This window comes from Pelmatolapia mariae, linkage group LG9, assembly GCF_036321145.2.
Source record: "Pelmatolapia mariae isolate MD_Pm_ZW linkage group LG9, Pm_UMD_F_2, whole genome shotgun sequence".
In the NCBI taxonomy this organism is placed as follows: domain Eukaryota; kingdom Metazoa; phylum Chordata; class Actinopteri; order Cichliformes; family Cichlidae; genus Pelmatolapia; species Pelmatolapia mariae.
In genome coordinates, this window is record NC_086235.1 from 17038015 (window position 1) to 17059078 (window position 21064).

Genomic DNA, 21064 nt, shown 5'->3' on the forward strand with positions numbered 1-21064 from the left:
AACTTAATGAGGGCATAGGTGAAAGCATTCACTTATCATATCAAATTAACTTCTTCTGAGAAAATGTGACAGATTAGCAACATTTTCGAGGTTAATGAGTCCAAACAAACAGGCATAGCGTGTTTTTTGTCTAAAGAAAACGAAAACCACAAACGTAGTGAGACTTCCCCGACCTTAACAATCATAAAAGCCCCGCCCAAAGCATTTCCCTGACAACAGCTTTGTGCTGTAAACGGAGACTTGTTTCTGAATGCTCAGAATTTGTTACTTGCAGATGAAGACGAAAAAAACTGCTACACAATAAGTTAAACTGCTGCCAGTTTTATGGTATTTCTTTCAACACTCATCAGAGGAACACATGCAGCACAAATGTTAATCATTTCCCTGTTTTTTTATGAGAAACCTCAAATAAATTGAAGCTTTAAAGCTGTCCCATTAAATTTGCAGGCAATCTAATTACACAGGACACATTTACAGGATTAAAATGCTTCAATTCTAAAAAGCCTCCAACAAATCGGTTTTCTCGTCAAAGGAATTAGACTCCAGCCCTCCTAGTGCTGAGTGAAAGCCTTTACTCAAGCTATAAAAAGATCGAGGGTTATCGGCCCATGCGCTCACGTATTTGCTAATCGATTAGAAACCTTTCCGAGAGTCTACTCTCTCATATTTGTCTAGAAGTAGCATGTTTGTCCAAGCTCTGCTGGTGGTACCACAGTGTTAATGTGTTTGCCTCCCTCTCACCCAGACACAGGGATGGATTTAGCCAGCGGGCTGCTGAGTCAGGCAGAGGTCTTCTATTGCTGAGAGATAAAGGTCAAGGGTCAAGTTGAGGCACATACTGGCTGTCTCTGTCTGGTTTGTCATCTGACTTCTATATTTAACCAGTGTTTTGCTTCTAAGCAGTCACAACATGCTTGAACCGAACTTGTCCTCTGGCTATTTAATACTATAAATCTTGATGCATGTAGGGCTGCAGTCAACCAAATAAACTCTTGGTTGACTGCAACTGTACCAACCTTTTAACTAATTAGCTGATCACAGGTAGGTTGGAGAGGGGGAAACAGTGTTTGGACTACACTTTACCTGCTGGTCATTTTAGCCCAAACCAATAGAATAAGCTAATATTATAAGCATGTATGCTTTTACCTTTAAGCTAACGTGTTAACAACAGACTGAAGAATCTTTCTGTTTAAAGGAGAGATGAGGCTTCACATGCAGCTTGGTCTGGCGTCTACTGACACAAAGTCTGAATGTCTGTGTAGTTGCAGAGCTATTAGTAGACTAAACATAATTAGATATATCAGTTCTGATATGTTTGCACTCAAACTCTAAACTATTAAACAAGAATGTTGGCAGACACCCTTGCTGAAAGATGGGCTGCGATATGTAAACTGCTGCCAAAGTTACACCCGACTCCATCCGTTTTAACCAAATGCAGCGGCAGTGCCGACTCCTTCATTCCTCGAATCATAGATTCAGTGGTGGAAACATTCCTCTGAGACTTTGGTCCATATTGACATGACGGCATCACACAGTTGCTGCGGATTTGTCAGCTGCACATCCATGATGTGTATTTCTTCTTCCACCAAAACCAAAAGATGCTCTATGTGATTGAGATCAACAGTACAGTGTACAGTGAACTCACTGTCATGTTCAAGAAACCAGTTTAAGATCATTTGAGCTTTGTGACACGGTGCATTATCCTGTTGATGGGTACACTGGTCATAAAATGGGATGGACAATACTCAGGTAGACTGTGGTGTTTAATACTAAGGGGCCTAAAGTTTGCCAAGAATATGCCCCACACCATTACACCTCCACCGGCCTGAACTGATACAAGGTAGGATGGCTCCATGCTTTCATGTTGTTCATGTCTAATTCTTACCCTGTGATCTGAATGAGTCATCAGCACTAGGTGTGGTCTTCTGCTTCTGTAGCTGATATGCTTTAAAGTTCAACCTGTTGTTCATTCAAAGATGCTCTTCTGCATACCTCGGTTGTAATTACTGGAATAACCTCTAACTGTCTTCCTATTAACACAAACCAGTCTGGCCATTCTCCTCTGAGCTCTAATATCAACAAAGCCTTTTCTCTCACAGAACCGCCACCCAATGGATATTTTTCCTGTAAACACTGATGGTTGTGTGGTCATCTTGACCTTGTCCACATGTCTAAATGCATTGAGTTGCTGCCTGTTCTAACCTGTGTAAATAGTTGTAGAACAAGTTAATCTAATAAACTGGCTAGTGAATGTGGTTTGCTGCTCATGCAAAATAAAAAAAGAACCATTAAACAAGTTGGCAGTGAAAATATAGTGATGTTTTTCTGCGGATGATAAATGAATCCATCCTGGACAGCTCTGAATATGACATTTTTCTCCTGAAAGTAACACACAGTCTGGACACAGCTCTGTTTTCAATCCCAACCATCACCGCTGGGATAAACTAGACCACAGCTGGGCAGGATTTAAACTGCATCCAAAGGCGTTTCCAAAAGAACAAAAAAACCCACCAACAACAAAGCGTCAGCTCAGGCAGGGCACAAAGTCAAGCTTCGCCATAATCCCAGCAGATCGCATGATGCCAGTTCAGCCCACATCAGCTGACGGCTCAGCTAATAACTTTTATGAATCATTAAGTTACTTTAATCTGCCCACAGTTATGTGCAAGACATTATGCATCACAAATCCACCCCAGGTTCTCCAAGGATAAATGTCTGCTGTCACTGCAGTGCTTGGGTCTTGCTGCTACTTTGCCAGCTCTATGTATGCGCTTATAAAGAGTTGAGCGGACATTTAATGGGGAGGTCATAGAACAGACTCATTCCAACAAATATAAATGACTGCAGATGAATATAACAATTTCTTTTGACTACAGTCTTCACGACTGAAGTAAAGTGACTCAACTCATGGAAGATTTTATGATATCAGAGAGGAAATTTCAAACTGCATATTCACAGTCACTTCACGACTTAATATTTGTGAGCACTAAAACTGAAACAGCTAAATGCATCTATAAACGCTTCTGATTTCCAGGGAGTTGATCTTACGAGCGCGTTCTAAGAGATCATAATCAGCAACTCAGCCTCCTGCATTTCAGCTCCCAGCAAAGGATAAAAGATGGATTGCAGCCATGATATCTTCTGAGATTTAAAATCATGTGTTGGAGCACTTTAACGCTGATGTGGGGGTATTTCTGTCTAATAAAGCTATGCAGTTATTTAGAGTGCATGACATTTAACTATGTTTATTACTGTTGTTAAGCTGCTGTTGGTCCTCGCATCAGAGCCAGAACATAAATTCATCAGATCCCTGCAACTTTTATCTACTCAGGGCCGTAGAGAAAGTTAAAGTCATCTTCCTGGACTCCCAGCATCCTTGACAGAATGAGTTTGCATCCTTCAGGAGCGCTATCAGACATAAAGAATGAGGTCATTTATTCACTTTTTTGGCTTTTTAGAGAAAATTAAATCTGGCTTCTTTCTTGATGGATATGGGAAAGGAAGCTCTTCATGCTTTAGGCTTCCTCTCGTTGCTGTTTCTTGATGATTTTTTAAAATTTATTGTCTTTGTGTACTTTGTGCAAACTTTGTATTTATCATTACTGATTGCTTTCGGTCTTTGTCCAAGTTCCAAAAACCTTGTAGAAAATTTTCTGCAGACAAGAGACAACACTGAAACATGTGACTTTTTACCCCCTCTGTTCAGTTCAGACTGGATTTTTTGTTGCTGTTATTACTTTGCTGTAATTTCAGTATCAGTTCATATCACTTTTTTTCTTTAGAGCGCTATTATTGTTTTATTGATTTCCACACTCTTCATGGCTCAGGCCAGCAGCAGGTGAAGGACAGGCTTTACAACCAAACCTGGATGACGCAGCTGAAAAACACTAAGCCAGCTACTAAACTCACACGTATGGAAAAGTGGGGCAGTAAGAGAAATGAGAATAATGGTGGGAGGGGAAATGAGAGACGGGGAGATTGTGGAAAACAGATTACAGGGCAGAACATGAGATAAGGCATTGAGGATGTGTGAATGCCTGCAGCTGTACTTTGTTCTCCACGATCGTGTGCACCAGGAAGAGATGCGACAAGAGGCAAGGTGGCCTCTGTTCTCGGCAGCAGGTTACAGCGACCTCCAGCTTATTAAAAACACATCGCTCAGGGTCATTTTGGGGCGACTCATAGGAGCACGGACAAGCTATCAATAAAGCTAATCACATGTGGCACATTAACTTTAATAAGAAGGCAGCAGCAGGAGCCCCTGAGCCCCTTTGAGGTAGAAAGAGTCTACCTCAGGGTCTCTAACATGTCTGTTTGTATCACATCAATCTATGAATTAAGATTTTACTTTTGAGGTTCTTTCCAGCTGGTGTGGGAATAGTTAAAGATTATTTGGGACGTATCTATGCAGTTTAGGACAAATGTCACCTTCCATGGTTTACTGATAACTAAAGCGATGGCTAGGCTCCTCTGAAGTCAGTCCCCATTGACTTTAGTTAAATGTCTGCTTTTGGAGAGTGAAATCTATCTAATATATAAGGCAAGCAGTGAAATTGTGAAAATATTATTTCAGTGACCAAAAGCATGATACATTCAGATACAAGCAGTGGAAATGAGCTTCCTCTGAAGCATGTCTGTGCTCTCCCTGAGAGGCAGGGTGAGGAGCTCGGTCATTCAGTAGAGCACATCGAAAGGAGGCAGTTGAAGTGATTCTAGCATCTGATTAGGATACCTCCTGGGTGCATCCTAGGCAGTGATTATGACTCTCGGCTGGCTTGGGAACACTTTGGTGTCCATCGGATGAGGTGGAGGAGGAAGGGAAGGTCTGGGCTTATCTGCTTAAACTGCTGCTCTGTAACCCAGACCCGCATAAGGAACAGAAAATGGATAAATGGATATGGATGGAGAGGTATAAAGAGGTATAAAATTGCACATAAAGGTATTCATTTGCATGTCTTATTTTGACATTTGAGTTAATATTCTTTCCACCATTTTCACTTCAAATTATGTCCTCAAACATTTCAGAAGTGATAATTCACAAGGTTCAAATCTCCATTAATTGCTCACTTTAGTTTAAACTGGGCAACAAAGAACATGAGGGTTATTTTTAAGCTTTTAAGTTAGCACACACTGAACTGGCTACCCGCTGTTAGTGAGTGAAACTTTCTGGCCTTTAAAATATTCAAGATCTCGGAGGATGCACCAGACATGAATTAAAGTTTCTGTTCCACTGGGAGGCTGGCAAGCTAAGCTAAAAAGATAACTCAAAAATTGGAAGACAGTCAGCTAAACTTGCTAATGATGATAATGTCAGCAGATCCTGCAGACTGTGTTTTTAACAGCTACGAGACAAAAGGGGATAGAGGCCAACTCGACTCGTGTGCTTGATTTTCTGTTACCTTAGCACTTGTATGTTACACTGTGATCCAAATCAGGTTCACTGATTTTAGGCTCGCCCACACGTGTCCACTTACAGTGATCTGATGAACTGTTACACCCCAAAGGGGATTTTTTTTAAATTAAAAAGAGGATCTTACCTTTTGCAAAGGACAGTCCCAATAACACTTCATACACTTTGACAGCTGCAACTGGCTCAACAGCTTTGAACACAAGCTGGACTCACATACACTGTGCACAGACACACAGCAGGCACATCAAGCTGGTTCTGACCTTTCAATAAATTTCCAATTCCCGTTCTGTCCTAATGATGATGTGCAAACAAAGAATTACCCTCAGCGTATGATCCGATGGACCGATCATCATCTCTGATCTGATTCTCTGTAACCCCAGAGGAAAACACTCCCACAAACTCCCAGCATGTGGCTCCACATCCGTTTAGACAAAAGAAGCCTTGAAGCCTTGTTTTTTTTTTTTTTTTTACACACCATTTAAACATGAACTTCTCTGCTGGCTCATTTTTTCCATAACAGCTTTTTAGTCTTTGCATAATAGTGGAAAAAAAATGTAGAAAAATTGTAGCAAGTGGCATTTTATGATATTTTAAAAATTATATAAAGCTTCAAATGACAGTCAAACTTTGACAGCAAAGAAATGAGAGATTATTGAAGGGCTGAGAAATGGGCGTTCAAGAGAAAACCAACACACCTGCCAACCATGCGGGGCAGGCTTGTGGCAAAAAGGGCATCAAATAACTCATTTATATTCATATCGTCTCCCTTCAATTTCAATTTTGGCTCCTCGTCGATGGATGGGATTTTCCGGGAATATATCAGTGGTTTGGCAGCTCCCTGGATAGAGGGGATTTTATATTTGACCCCCATTCAGCATGTGCTGGGAGGCAGGTCTTTCATTTCATCAAGTCAAAGACAAAAAATAAAGAAATATTTATTGCATCACAGACGTCAAATTAGATCCTCACAGTTTATGACTTAAATAAATGGTTTTAGATTAAGTTGGGTTGGCAGCGAGCAGGTTTCAGTTGCGATGATGGACAGTGAGTTGGCATCTTGACCACGTCAAGCGTCTGCGATAGCAGAGGCCTTCAGGTGCACGGGGAACCAGCCAGACATTTAATCAATAACTGGACCTCCTGAATCCGAGTCACGTAACATTTTTAGGTTTCTGTGGGACACCAGTTCAACGATAAACCCCTCCGCACTGCCTCTGTCTCAGACAGTAACAAAAAAAAGAGACTGGGTATTGGAAAACACACTGCTTTTGTCTATTTTAACTTTAATAAGGTTGCCTTGAGGTGCAAAACTCTTCAGAAAATACAATAAAAACAACACACAGATTTGAAAAATGTCTCGATTTTATCCCTGTGATTTCATTTTACTAAAAAAGAAACTGCTTATTTATTTTTAATTAAATTTCCTAAAATGTGTTCTGAATTTTTTTTTTATATTTTATAAAATTATGTGATGCATTTTGTATTTAGTGTCTAAAATGCTGCTCCTTGTTGAAACTGTTGTGTCAAACGTGTGAAATCTTCCTTTACTGATCTTTAATCTTTCTGTGTATTCTGTTTAACTGCTGCGATTTCTTAAGTTCTGCATTGTCTGTTTTGCATTGTGTTTTCTAAAATGATGTTTGAGTTGTTTTGCACTCCCTCAGCTGTTGGTTCCTAATTATGTTTATTGCATTCTGTACAGTGTTTTTGTCTTTTGCACCACAGAGCTCCCGCACGTGTATGCCCCCTGTAGTTGAGTGGAAATCTTTTATTGTCACTCATGCTGCCTCCACGGTGTCACTGCCACCCAGCCCGTTTGGGACAAGGGCATGTGTATTATCTTCGTACATTGGTATGAATAACATATTCATAATTAAACTGCTCGCGCTAATTTCTTTGCCATTTAATTAGTCAATTCTGGGTCACGGGAGACAAAGGCCTTTAAATGGGAGTCAATTACCTCTTTATGATGCAGTTAGAGCGCCACTCTAAGAATCCCCCCATAATAGCGGTTGTTTATCACATTCTTTGGACAAGGCTTTAGCTGCCTACAATTAATAGTTTATAGGTTCGAAATGCACATGTTGCTGCTGAAAGTGGTAATACATTTCAAACGTGAAGCGGCTCGGCAGTCCTCGAGAGGTGACAGAGTACTTCAGCAGGATTGTCGCAGATCTGAAGAGCATTAATCCTCAGTGACATATAGTGAGAAAATACTTTAGCGACAAGACTAAAGACCCATCAGCCTAAAGGAAGGAAATTACTGAGTTGCCCCTTCACTCTCTCATCTTCTGTCTTTTTTGTCATGAGAAAAAAGGACAGCAAAGAGAATGACTAAATATTCTCAGATGTATTCACACCCATGTATACAAATACCTGTATTTAATAGAGCAGTCAGACTGAGGCTTGCAGACCAGCCAACTTGGTTCTCACAAAGCCAAACCACAGACTGAGCAATTGTGGCTGTTATAATGACGTGCTGTTTCATTCTTGATCCTAACTTGTACATTTCACCACACCCAGACCTACACTGATACCAGCATGCTTTCTCATGCTAGAAGCTACAGGGAAAAAATCCCCAAAAACCAATAAACTCCCAGAGTTAGTGCAGGACAGACCTCTGGATTAAGACCTGAGAGTTTCTAGTTACTGGGGAAAAGCATGAGAACTGATACGAGCCTCTCCCTCTTTCTTCCATTTACAGTGCACACACACACACACACACACACACAAAGGTAGCTTGAACACCTTGCAATTTATCACCACAAAGACTCAAAGAAAGCCTTTGTTCCTGGCTCTGTGCAGAGCACTGCCAGTAAATCTCTGCTAGTCCACACTGGCGAGGGGACAGAAACCTGAACACCTGGCACAAACTAAACCATTTACCAGAACCACTTGTTGACGTGTTTCCTTTTTTTTAATGTTCCGTTTTTGTTTAGTCACACTGGTATCTTTGGACATGTTGGATCAGGTCAGAGGAAGAAAGAGAAGGGGTCACTTCAACCAATTTTCTCTGATATTTGAATGTTTAAATTGGTTCCCTGCAATAGAGGTATGTTTGGTATTGTAGCCTTTTAAAGAGGTACTGGACACTATCTGGCATGTTTCCCTGGGAAAATATGGGCATGGTGCCATTGTTTCCAAGAACTGTGAGAAGAGTTTTCTAATTTTTTATGCACTAGTCAAATAGATATGTCCCAAGAACTTCTTTTTTTTTTTTTAAAAAAGGGCACAGATGGAAATGTGCCGTAGCTCCCACTAAGAAGACCAGCCTCCTGTTTACAGCTTCAGTATGAGCTCAGTCCAAACTTAGGAAGCCAGACAGCTGGGACACTCTGGAACAAGTTTGTCCAAACAAAAAAAAAATCACCCTGACCTCCAGAAACCTCTACTGGCCTGTGAGAACAATCCCTTATCCTCCTAATTCCTGGCAACCCTGATTCTTGGAGGGTCGAGTGATGAACAACATGGCCAGAAGAAAGCCATACACATGAGTTACAAAAGTTTAGTCTTCATGACTCACTCGATGGGGGAAAAGCAAAACAAACTGTAGAACAACGCTGACTGCTCTGTTTCAAGCACAGCGGCAGATGACGATGTCCAATTTTAATTCCCGGAGACTATAAAGATCCAGCATCTGAGTCAGTTTCAATTTCTTTGGTGCTTACTGTAAGGCATCAAAAATGGCACTGAACCCACAAAGACATGCCTCAAAGCATGCAGAACAATGACGCGTTCACTAGAGAAACACAGCAAGCCAGATCCTAAAGATTTGTTCAGTCCATAGAGATAAATGCAAGGTGGAAAACAAAAAAACATTGATGCCATCATCAAAGTCGCCATCTATTTTCAGAACTAAAGTGGTGGCTGTAAACCTTTTCATTCCTCTCCAAAATGCTACGACCTGTCAGAGTCTTGCAGTCTGTGTTGTCCTGTGAAGAGCACTTGCTGCGGGGCATACTTGTTCTTTGTCAGAATGAGTTTGGTGGGGAAAGAGGAACTTCTGGATCGGGGGAGGCTGAGACACTTTCCGGGCAGACTAACAAAGGCAGGGCTGTTGGATCTACAGCAAGGAAAAGACTAAATGAGTGTCTGCAAGAATTCACTTGGAGCAGTTCAAAAAGATTGATTGAACAGATTTAAGCGTGTGCAGCATTAGCAGGATAATAACTGCAAAAGATACATGTTACACCAGACAGCTGTAAATTAGAGTAGGGAGAAAACAACGGCACGAATGAACCTGTAATTGATGCCGTTTGGTGCGAGTATGCTAGCTTAACAAACAGATCAACAAACAGAACAGTAACAGCATGTTTAATGTGACTGCAATCACTGAAAAAATGTGGCCTTTTGGCTTTTTCTGGGAAAAATTATGTCAGCAAGGGCAGGAAGTATGGCACATTACAGCCAGACTTTCAGCTAACTGTTAGCTTAACATAGCATATGTTTAGCTGATATTTTTCAGACGATAATATTAACACTAACCCTTCAAATGGAGACTCAGAACGGGGATTCACACATGGCATGGTTTTTGGTACCAGATGGGCTTGTCTGAGCATTTCAGAAACTGCTGATCCGCTGGGAGTTTCCCGCATAACCATCTCTAGGGTTTACAGAATAGTCAGAAAAAGAGAAAATATCCAGTGAGGTGTTATTCTCTGGGTTGCTGTTGGGAGACGTCAGAAGAGAATCGTAAGACTGCTTCATACTGATGGGAAGGCAACAGTAACTCACGTTCCAACCAACATATCTCTGAACGCACAACACATCGGACCTTAAAGCAGATAGCTACAGCACACCCACGCAAGTTCTTTCGTTTAATGTTTAGGTATGACCACAAATATGGGAGTAAAGCTTAAAACCATCCCAAACCGCACTTCACAGAAAAATGTGGCCACAGCTTTTCTAGCAATCGATTAATAACTTTAGTGTGATTGCTGAATTGTGAATAAATAAATTGTGAATAGTGCAGTGGTCAGTTATAAGAGTGCATTCCTGAAAAATTTGCTGTTACTAAAGTAAAGCACTGCACACATGACTGATCATTATTACCATGGTACCACTTGATCACTACTCTAAGTAGTAAACTAGTGATAATATATATGCTAACAAGAGCACGTTTTTGGGATTTTTGCTTTTAAAGATTGTTATCCCTGCAACCGACTGGCGACCTGTCCAGGGTGCACCTCACCTCTCACCCGATGCCGGCTCAATGGATGTTTTCATAAATATGAAGAACGACACCTTCCTCCAAACCCTCTGACTACTATTTCAATTCAAGGGCGGATCTAATTGAAGAACATGATGTTACTAGATGATTTTAGTGAGAGGTTAATTTGAAGATTCAAAAACAGCGGTGCCGCTGAACCCAACTGAAGCTAGTTTTTTTTAACTAAGTTTACAAGATTAAATCTGTAAATCAAGCCAACCAAGTGCAGGTTTTTGTGTGTGTTTGTGTGTGTGTGAGAAAGGTTTTGCTTTTTGCAAAATAAAGAAAGCAACAAAACAACAGTGAAAACTGCTGCTTAAGGACTGACAGACACATGCACACCGTGCGAGGCGAAGGCATGTAGCAGCATGCCATGAACCCCGTGAGTGACACTTGCTTGAGTGGGACAAAGCTAAACCACCGCTCCTGCTGGGTGGAGGATATGAAGCCCGCTGCAGGGTGGTGTGACAGGCTGCTCGGCTGGGTCGACACCTTATCTTCTTTCAGCATGCCTGGACCGCCTGAAACATCACACTCTCTTCTCTCCTTCATGATAGCAATGCATGCAATGCTTTGTTCCCCTTTGGAGAGCTGCTGCTTTCAACCTTCCTTATTGAGTGCATCATATCTTTGGATTCTGTTCATCATTTCAATGCATACAGGATGCATGCAGTTTTCTTATTTTACACAGCTAGGTTATACTATGAGCACTGGTAGGGTTTTTTATGTATTGGGGAAAAAAGGCCCAGAGAGAGGTCACGATGCTACAGTGTACGAATAGAGTAAATATATAAGCTGATATGTTTTTTTGAAGGGGAAATTGGATTTCATGATTCTGTAACACCTGCAATTAATTTCTGCTATTACTCCCATTAGACACAAATAAAAAGACATATTGCCATAAAGTGTCAAGCATGAAATCACTCCATCTGTGTTTCCCATCATTACATCTTCAGGATGTTATATGAGGTTTTAGTTAACAGGACTCCTGTTACAGACCCCACAGCTGACTGACAACCAGCCGGCCATTTTATGCTATGCTACACATAAAATTCAGCACTCAAAACCTGACTTTAAATACCAGCGACTTGCTGGCCTGTATCAGGCCAAACCCCTCGAAGACCTCAAACAAAGTGAAGAAAAAAAAATTGATGAAACAATAACCCATTGATCCAGTAAACCTTTGCAAAAATGCAAAACTAAAAGCAAAGGGGCAACACTGTGCATGTGACTTGTATTAACATGGGAGAGATTTACTTCAAAGGCAACATGCACGTTTGCAAAGGGGCGTCAACATAAAATATGTTGCATTGGATGTTTTGTGGAATTCATTCATAACTATATTTGTTTTGTACATTGATATTTTCTGTCACAATCTATTTCACAAGAAGAAACTGAGTCTACAGTAAAGAGGAGAAAAGAGTTTTGGAGTCAGTCCATCTCATCTAATTAATCAGAATTATCAGTGTAGTTTCAATAGGTGGGTCGTGTGGCGGTATGCCAGGTGTACGCAGTCCTGGGAGACAACTGTGGCTCGTTTGCATGAATCAAGAGCACCTCCTCCAAGATAGAAAAACATTCAGCTTTTCAAGAGGCAGTATGGGACTCATTTTATTTTTCAAGGTTTATCGAGACCACACATTACTTTTAGTTGACAAAACACAAGAAGATTGAATTTTTGCAGTTTGACAGTCCACTCATACATAATTTACAGGGACATAAACCAGAAGGCGATCGAGGAAAGGCTTTGAGCAGCCTCCAAAAACAGTCAGCCAGCTGTTTTCTAGGATAACAAAACATACAAAAACATTACAAAACTTTTATACCTGTTCTTGTTTCATGGTTGGAATAAAAGGGATAGTACAGTCCCAACAGTCCTACTCCTGTTCACAACCTATGTGATCCATCCATCCATCTTCTGCTGCGTATTCAGGCTCAGGTCAAGGGAGCAGCAATTTAAGATGAGATACCAAGCCCTCCCACACCCCGCCACCTCCTCCACCTTGATGGAGGTATTCCCAAGCCAGCCGAGAGACGTAATCTCTCAAGCATGTCCGGGGCTTTTCCCAGTGTGACATACTCAAAAAACCACAACTACAAGATGCCTAGGAGTCATCCAGGTCAGATGCCAGAACAACCGCAACTGGCCAATTTCAGTGTGAGGAGTGGGGACTCTACTCTTCCTGGACAACTTCTAGAGGAAGGTCATTTCTGTCGCTTGCATTGCAATCTCATTGTTTCTGTCACTACCCCCCGCTCGTGGCTGTAGGTGAGGGTAGAAGCATAGATCAACCAGTAAATTGAAAGCTTCACTATCATGCTCATCTCTCTCATTTTCTCACTCATAAACAAGACTCCGAAATACTTAAAGTCAGTTGGGGTTGGGGTGGCAACTCATTCCCAACCAAGAGTGGATACCAGCTGAGAACCATGGCCTCAGAACAGGAGGGTCTTATTCTCAGACTCTTCACACTCAACTACAAACTGCCCCAATGCAAGCTGGAGGTCATAATTGGTTTAAATCAACAGAACTACAACTGCATTTTGCCAGCAATGCAAACCAAGGTCATACTATATATCGGTAATAGATAGCCCGAAACAATAGGTCCAATTGTCTGTACCTGAAGCCCTCACTGGGGAAGTGGTCTTCTCCAAGGTTTTCTCCAAGTCCACAAAACACATGTAGACAGGCTGGACTATATATCAGTTTAGATATCAGTGTAGTCGCTTTGTGAACCAAAGTAGAACCCAACACATGATGTTGTTACTTCTAAGTTCCAATACTGATGCGATCCAATATTAGCAAGTTAGCCGTCAGCAGTAACAAACAGGCAGATTTCATCATCTCTAAAATATTGCTGGGATAGTTTTTAATACTTCAGACTGAAAGTGGAAAACATGTTGTCATTCTGTTTGTCTTTCACCTGCTGGTGTGTGGAAAGAACGCAGGGCTCACTTCCTATTTAAAAGTACCCTAAAGCTTGGGACATGTTAATAAAACAGTTGATGAAACATAAAAAAGCTGCAGATATTTTCAAACTTAGTCACAGACACTCAGGGAGGCACACACGCTTACAACAGACACTAAAGCAAACAGCAAATCTTCCATGAACTCCAATTCTCACATGGTCTAGTACCAAAATAAACATGGACTGAAACTGACAGCTTAAGTACTGTTTATAAGCCGGGCATTTTGTCCTGGAAAGGGCAAAAACAGAAGAAATGGAAAGTCTGGCTGAGATCCTGGATGGAGTGGTGTGCAGGGCTGTACAGAGGACAGTCAACTGTTGCAAATGCTACACCTTAACGCCTCGGTCGAAAAGTGACATCATTGGTTGTTATAATGTGCAATGAATATAAAACCCTTCAAATAAATTCTATAACAATGACAGAAGATTGGAGTTTTTATATCCACCCACTAAATACTGTATAATAATCTGTAGACTGTCAACACAAACTCGGTCTGGTTAACGTATGTTTGATCCTTTGTCAATGCTACATCCAAATTACTGGAAAATCTGCAAAGCAACTGTGAATTGATACACATTTCCTTCCACTATCATTACACAAACATCAGGAGTCATTGCTGGGGTTAATTTTCCAATCTGCAGTCAATTAACTGCAGCAGAACAGCCAGATGAAACCGGCACTAGTGAAGCTTTTATGAGGAGGAATGAAATCAGTGTAGAACAAAATATGTTTTAACTTTCTCTAGCGGTATTCCTAGAAACACCAGGTATAGAGCACTATACATATATATATATATATATATATATATATATATATATATATATATATATATATATATATATATATATATATATATATATATATATATATATATATATATATATAGATATATATATATATATACATACACACACACATCCTTGAATTCACTCCATGACCACCATGCATCTTGAACTGGATGCAGAAACACAACAAAACCAAAGACAGTGGGCTGACCTCAGGAAAATATAACATGTATGCTTCTTTGCATGCCACCAAATTACATCTCTTGCATGATCCTCAGCTGGAAGAAGAGTAGCTTAAGTCACAGGTTTCTGAGCCAGAAGGTTGGTCCATGTCTCCCTGGGTGCTTTGCTCTTAGTTTTCTCTTTCCCTAGCAGCTTATTTAGGTTTAAATACAGAAAACATCTGGCTTAAGGCCCGATAAGAGTTGAGTTTGCAATGACTCTAGATGTACTGTATAAATATACAAAACTCACCCAGCCAGTCCTAAGTGCATTTAAATGTGACAAATTTAACAAAACATCAAAATTTTATGCCTTATGAATAAGAAAAGACTTTTTTCCACAACTTTTCATCTCTAAAGTTTCCAATCACGCCGTGATTCATTCTGTTCCTGTTGCACTTTGTCTTTTATCATATCCAAACTTCTTCCTCTCAGAAATTTGGTGCATGGACTGCAGCATGTTTAGATTTTTGGGAAAATAAACTGATCCAGAAGCAAATGAGACATGCAAACACTTAGTCACTTGTAAATGATTGTTGGACGTCTGAGCAGAACATTAGTTTGACAATATGTAACTGCAGAAGAGTGCCCAGGGGAACTGTTTTCCTTTATTGCTACCCTTTATTTTTCCTTCCTATAATCTCAGCTATTAATCATCACTCACTACACTTTAGAGTGCCATATTTTGATATTGTTCTGCTGTTATTGTCTCTTCTTTCACTATGATGGTCAGAAAAGATGGGCAAGTGCCTGTTTTCTAGGCCTCCGCCCTTTCTCGGTTATCCTCTCAAATGTTTCCCAATGCAAAACACAACTCCTCCTACCGAAAATCAAAACTATTGTGCTTGTTCCACTCCTCAGCTTATGATCTATTTCTTACATGGCAGCGTCCCTCAGCTGAGTCAAAGGGAGGAGCAGATAACAGCCTTACTGTGGTCTACTGGCTGCAATCATCTGCGGAGAGTGAATGTTTCTCATGAATGGAAAATGCTTGTCATCTTTCACTGACATCCAAATTTGCATAGCTTCAACCATCACAAATCTCCTGGTCCTCCATCTGACCATTTCAAGCTTACTCTACAGACATGATTCTTGCCTAGGAGTAATCACTCAAACTATGTGATAGCTCAGGCAGCGTGTTTTAACAACTGGATGTAAAGGAACTTTTGAACCAATAAGAAAAAAGCTTAAAGAGTAGCTTAACTGCACTGGGCTTCATTAACTAGTGGCCTCTTTGCTTTTTGTTTCCGAGCCTATTGAACTCCGTGTGGCTCTCCAGCCCTCTAAAGCCATCAGCGTGAGCTTCTCCTTGGACTAAAAGGGGCGGAGGGCTGAGCGACAAGGGTCAGGCGTGACTAATGCAAGAACCTGGTGCTGCTGTTGGATGCTACTAAGCGGGGGTGGGTGGGACGATATGCCATGGCCCGCTGTTACCACATAGAGGGCAGCACAATAAACCCAGCCGCCGTCGCCGCCCCTCCCTGTCTGTCACCCCCTAAGACCACCCCCACCCCCTTCATCCATTCATTGCAGCTCCTTTCAGCAGGTCATTCAGTGGGGCCGGTAAAGAAGCTAGCTCATTCTGTCTGTTCTGAAATGTGCAATGTCAGGAAAAAGGGAGAAATGGTGGGGGTGAGATTCCGAGGAGGCTTAAAGAAGGAGAACAACTGAAGAAGACCGAGCTGGAATCTCCTGCTTTGAATCAGCAGGCAGTTTGCGTTGGGAATCACCTCCGAAGCATGACGAAGAGAAGAGGGAAATGTAGCAGCACTGCAAATGCAAAGGAATTTGCATTACTAGTGTTGTAAGACTCAACTTAGTAGTGGCCACAGGCATCAAATAATGACAATCTGTCACAAGATTGTGGCCACACCAACACCACTTTTACACACTGATGTCATTTTAGCTCAGTCTTTGCTTCCAGTTTAATTAGCGTCTGGTTTAGGGACAAAAAACTTCTTGATTAGGTTCAGAAAAAGATTTGGGTGATGAAATAAATTAAATAAATTCAAAATATGAATGTTCATCCTTCTCAACATTAAACGTGCTTTGCATCTTTGTACCAATTTGGACTTGGGCTGTGGTGAATCTTTACAGAGCCTACGATGTACCCTACCCGGCATTCATGCTTGTGCGTGCTGTTAATTACCTTGTGGTCATGTCCTAGTGTTTCATGCGGTACCAGTCACAACAGAAATAAAGAAAATCCTCTGGGGTATATTTTTTTCTGTTTTTTTGTTTTTCCCTCCTGGGCCCTTCATTTTTGTTTTAGTCAATTTTCTTTTTTTTTCAGAGACAAACATATTTGTCCTTCAATTTTTTCACTTTTTTGTATATTCCCTCATATAAAGTTCAGCTTAATTCAATTCAGTTTTACTTACATAGCGCCAAATCACAACAACAGTCGCCTCAAGGCAGTTATATTCCAATAGTTTCGGCAATCTCCCTCCAATCTGCTGATATATGTGAGTCTTCATATCGAGGTGATGTTATTTTCTTACTGGTAAATTTAAAACCTGTGGCAAAAAAAGAAGTTGGACATGCACGGGAGGAACTGACAGCACTGACCATGCCAATCACCTACAGTACATTTCCACTGTGGTGTGCATCGTGCCATAGCTCACATCGTAAGGTTTCAAAGGAGTCTGTGTTTATGACATAGCCTACAGCGCAGATTTAACACAGTAGTATAAATCCTCTGTTAACAGTAGCATGTGCAATTGTGATGCCACAGGGTCCTGAAAAAGCATCCGTATATAACATGTTGGAGGGGAGACCTGCCCTGACCCACAGTGTAATGGCATCAAGGAGAGTTTTGTGCATATACCTCTGATGACTTTGACTAAATTCCAATACTGGAATAAATAAGAGAAGGCTCATCTGTCATCATTTTATCTCCAAAGCTTCAGCTTTATTCTGCTTCCACTGGACTTTGTTTATACTGTTGATACTCCAACTTTCCCTCCTGAGCCCAGAATTAAAGGTTTTTTCTTGCCTTTCACCTCTGTTTATGCACAGACTGAAAAGGACTTAAAACAGGTGGATTTTAAAGCACCTGATGTGCCTGAGATCTCGCATGTTCAAACTTGTAATCTCTGTTTTGTGTTTTTTTTTCTTTGCAGAAACATGTTGTGTAAGAGACAGAGAGAAAGAAACATATGACTCTGGACACAGAGGTCGTCAATAAAAGCTTTGATATGCGATTTGTTAGCTAGCAACATCATTTAACGCAGGTATTTTACCGACAAGAATAAAACCAAGGCATGAAACTCTTTGATGGCCAGCATGCATTTTTCTTCACAGCTCTCATTTTAATGTGCCTCTGAGTGTGCGCTTGTAGGACTGCAAAGGCAGCTGCTGGCAGCGTGATGGATGAGGAGCGTCATGTTGGAGCTGGAGACGTCCACAGTCGCTGCACCCTGTAAGCTTTTTAACCCTCTATCAGCCTCTTCCAGCCCGTGAAGAAACCCCACTCCCAGCATCCACAACGAAATGAAATTCCACACACAACCACAATCTTAGCACATTAACAGCCTTCAGCACAGGCTTTTAAATCAGACCACATCATTACATGAGTCAAGACTCTCTCTCACGCTCTCCTTCTTATTCCCCTATCACACATGCAGACACTCTCCAGGCTCCGGTGGAACATCTCTTTTTCCACTCGGAGAAAAGCAGCAGAGTGAAAATTAACCCCAAAATCAGCGTCAATTTTGTGAGAGTGCCCCTGCTGAGTGTATCTCTGGGTGAACATCCAACATACAGAGCCACAGACCGAAAAAAACAAAACAAACCCTAATGCACTCACAGGATGTTGTGTAATTTCGCCCAGATGTGTTCCACAACTCATCTAACTAATAAAGAAGAAGGGAATGTTTCCATCATTGCTCTGATCTCAGCTTCTAGTGGAGTTGCTGAGCCACTTTCAGAGGGCCTGCGAGCTTTTCTACAAGTGAATGGTGCATTATATCATCCCAGAGGACCTACAGAAAGTGGAAGAGTCCACCTGCACTCTGTTAATACAGGCCTATCTAAAGAAGGGCAGGGGCTGCTCCTTCCAGCAGATTTGAGGTCAGCCCACGGCAAGGGAAGCACCTCACCCAGATATCTAAAAATACCGTCCCACATACAGTTTTGCTGCATCCAGCGCAAGCAGGAGATGGACCGATGAAGGACTCCGAGTGTAGCGCTGGTTTGGTGGGCATTCCTGTAATCTGTCTACCTCTAAAACAAGCTTTAATACCAGGCGAAGGAAATGAGCCGACAATTTAATCAAAGCTCTGAGCCTGGAGTGTGGCAGTATTCGTAAATGAGACTGTGTGAGAGTGTAAAAAACACGAGCAGCACGTGCATGCCCCTGTGCAAACCACCACACACGCAGCTGATAGCATCGCGCTCTCGCTCCCAAACAGGGCCATACATTCCTGTAGCCCTGTGGTCTGCACTCACACACACATGCGAGTTGAATTTACAGTCACTGTCAGCAGTTGAACATTTCTCTAACCACTATCTGATACGTGATGAAGATCTGCTGCCAGCAATAAAAAAGCCCTGGGAAACACGAGCTGGCCAGCGCGAACAGAACCGATGCTGGCACGAACTTCTCCCACTGAGGGCAAACTGACGTGGGATGGGCTGAGATTACAGATTTGTGTGTGTGTGTGTGTGTGTGTGTGTGTGTGTGTGTGTGTGTGTGTGTGTGTGTGTTGGGGGGGGGGGGGGGGGGGGGGGGATCAGGTGGACTACAGTAGCGATATTGTTTGCACAGGAATCCTGATTCTCCAGTATGGATTTTGTCTTACAATTAAGGACATCAACAGGATGAACATCTAGGTATCCAACCTGAACCTTAAATAAAAGTAAGAACTGTGAAAAGTTGCACATGGCTGACACTTCCACCTTAAAATGTCAGAGTGGGAAGAACAATAAAGAGGAAGCTTCTTGTGTTTCTGCACAAGCTGAATTAGTGCGAAAACACGAAAAATCAGCCGAGCTCGGAGGCAGTGCATAAGAACATGCAGGAAAAGCAAAGCAATTAAGTGAACCTTGTAGTAATTGGGAAATTATGATAATTAGTATCAAATCAAGTCTTTGATCTACTCGAAAGGGAGTAAGTTAGTAGGTCATGACAGCCTTCTTTAGGCTAATGAATTCTTAAAATAAAAAGGAGACAGGCTGTCTGTCCACTCTTTTTTTAGAAAACACAAGTGGATCTCTGCAGCAGCAAACAATGAATTCTGCGCGTAAAACACAGTCGATCTCATGCAGAGGCTAACCAGCAGTCCACCTGTGTCTGCATCATTTTCTCCAGCACGCTTTGCAGACGAGACTTATGCACGAACTTGACTCTTTAAGGCACAGATCTCAACTCGCAGGTTAATGCCTGATGGCTAACGCGGTCTCCTTACCGTTACTGGCTGTGATCTCGGCTTGCACATTCCACACACACTGCAAAACTAAAACAACTCCAACAAAAAGGTCGAACATCTTCACAGGCGCCATATCCAAGTTCCCGCTGCCGATTTCTGCTCAGTATCCCGATTTTTTTCTTCTTCTTCGTCTTCTTTTAGAGTCCGTCTCTGTCATGCACAGACACCGCTCCCCCGAGAAGACTCCGTAACTCTCCTGCCTGTCCTGCTGCTTTTAAAAGGGAAACCTGCCTGCGCTGCACTGAGCTGTTTTTTTTTTTTGTTCCAGCGTGTGCCACGCCGCGCGCTCCTGGACAGTAAACGCGCTCTCCGCCTCCAAAATTAAGCAAAAATAAATATCAGCAAACAAAGTGACCGCATAAATGCGAATCTCAGTCCTTGCACTGTAATGTCATTCCACAGGACGGAGATGCAGAGCGTTAGTCAGACAAATAAAGGCTAAAAATGCGCTCCTGGAGAAGAGTGCGCTCTCGCCGTCATCAACTCCTCAGAGCCAATGACCCTTCTTCGTCTGTTTGATGCTCCGCGTGTGCAGGAGAAGCTGGGGAGGCAAACCCAGCGAGCTGTCGCGGACACAGGCAGGTATTTGAGTGATGTGGGAAAATATTGCGAGCAGAAATACTTTGGAGGTTCAGGATGACGCATTTGTCGACTGAAGGCTCCCCGGTGGACAAAAGGGACTTTCATTCAGAGGGGCTTGTTTTTATGAACGATGGAGCAATAGACACAGCAGACTTTGGCTGTACAGAAGTACAGACTGGCGCTATTTTTAGTGTCCGTCTTACTTCTTTTCCTCCTCGTGCATTTCTGTCAATTAAGAAAGATCTGTAGACTCCACTTCTGTCCCATCGCTCACCTTTCCCCTAGACTCAGGTGATTGAACTGTGAGAGCGCCCTCTTCAGATACATAACATTAACACTTTTGTTCTATTGGAAATTACCTTACTTCTTCACTGATGGTGAAAATACATGAAATAGAAACCTGACTTTTTCTGTTTAAATGCACATTATCATTTCCTGTGACTAAATATGTGGAAAAC

At 41.8% G+C, this 21064-nt stretch overlaps 1 protein-coding gene across 1 annotated transcript in view; it reads right to left on the reverse strand.

Annotated features, from left to right (window-relative positions):
* The window catches only part of plxdc2b (plexin domain containing 2b), a 107548-nt gene extending 86867 nt beyond the window's left edge, over positions 1 to 20681 (reverse strand). The window contains exon 1 of the mRNA XM_063483572.1: positions 20004 to 20681. Coding sequence (XP_063339642.1) covers positions 20004 to 20097 — 94 coding nt within the window. The 5' untranslated portion in view covers positions 20098 to 20681. The remainder of the gene's footprint in view (positions 1 to 20003) is intronic.
* Between the last annotated feature and the right edge of the window lie 383 nt (positions 20682 to 21064).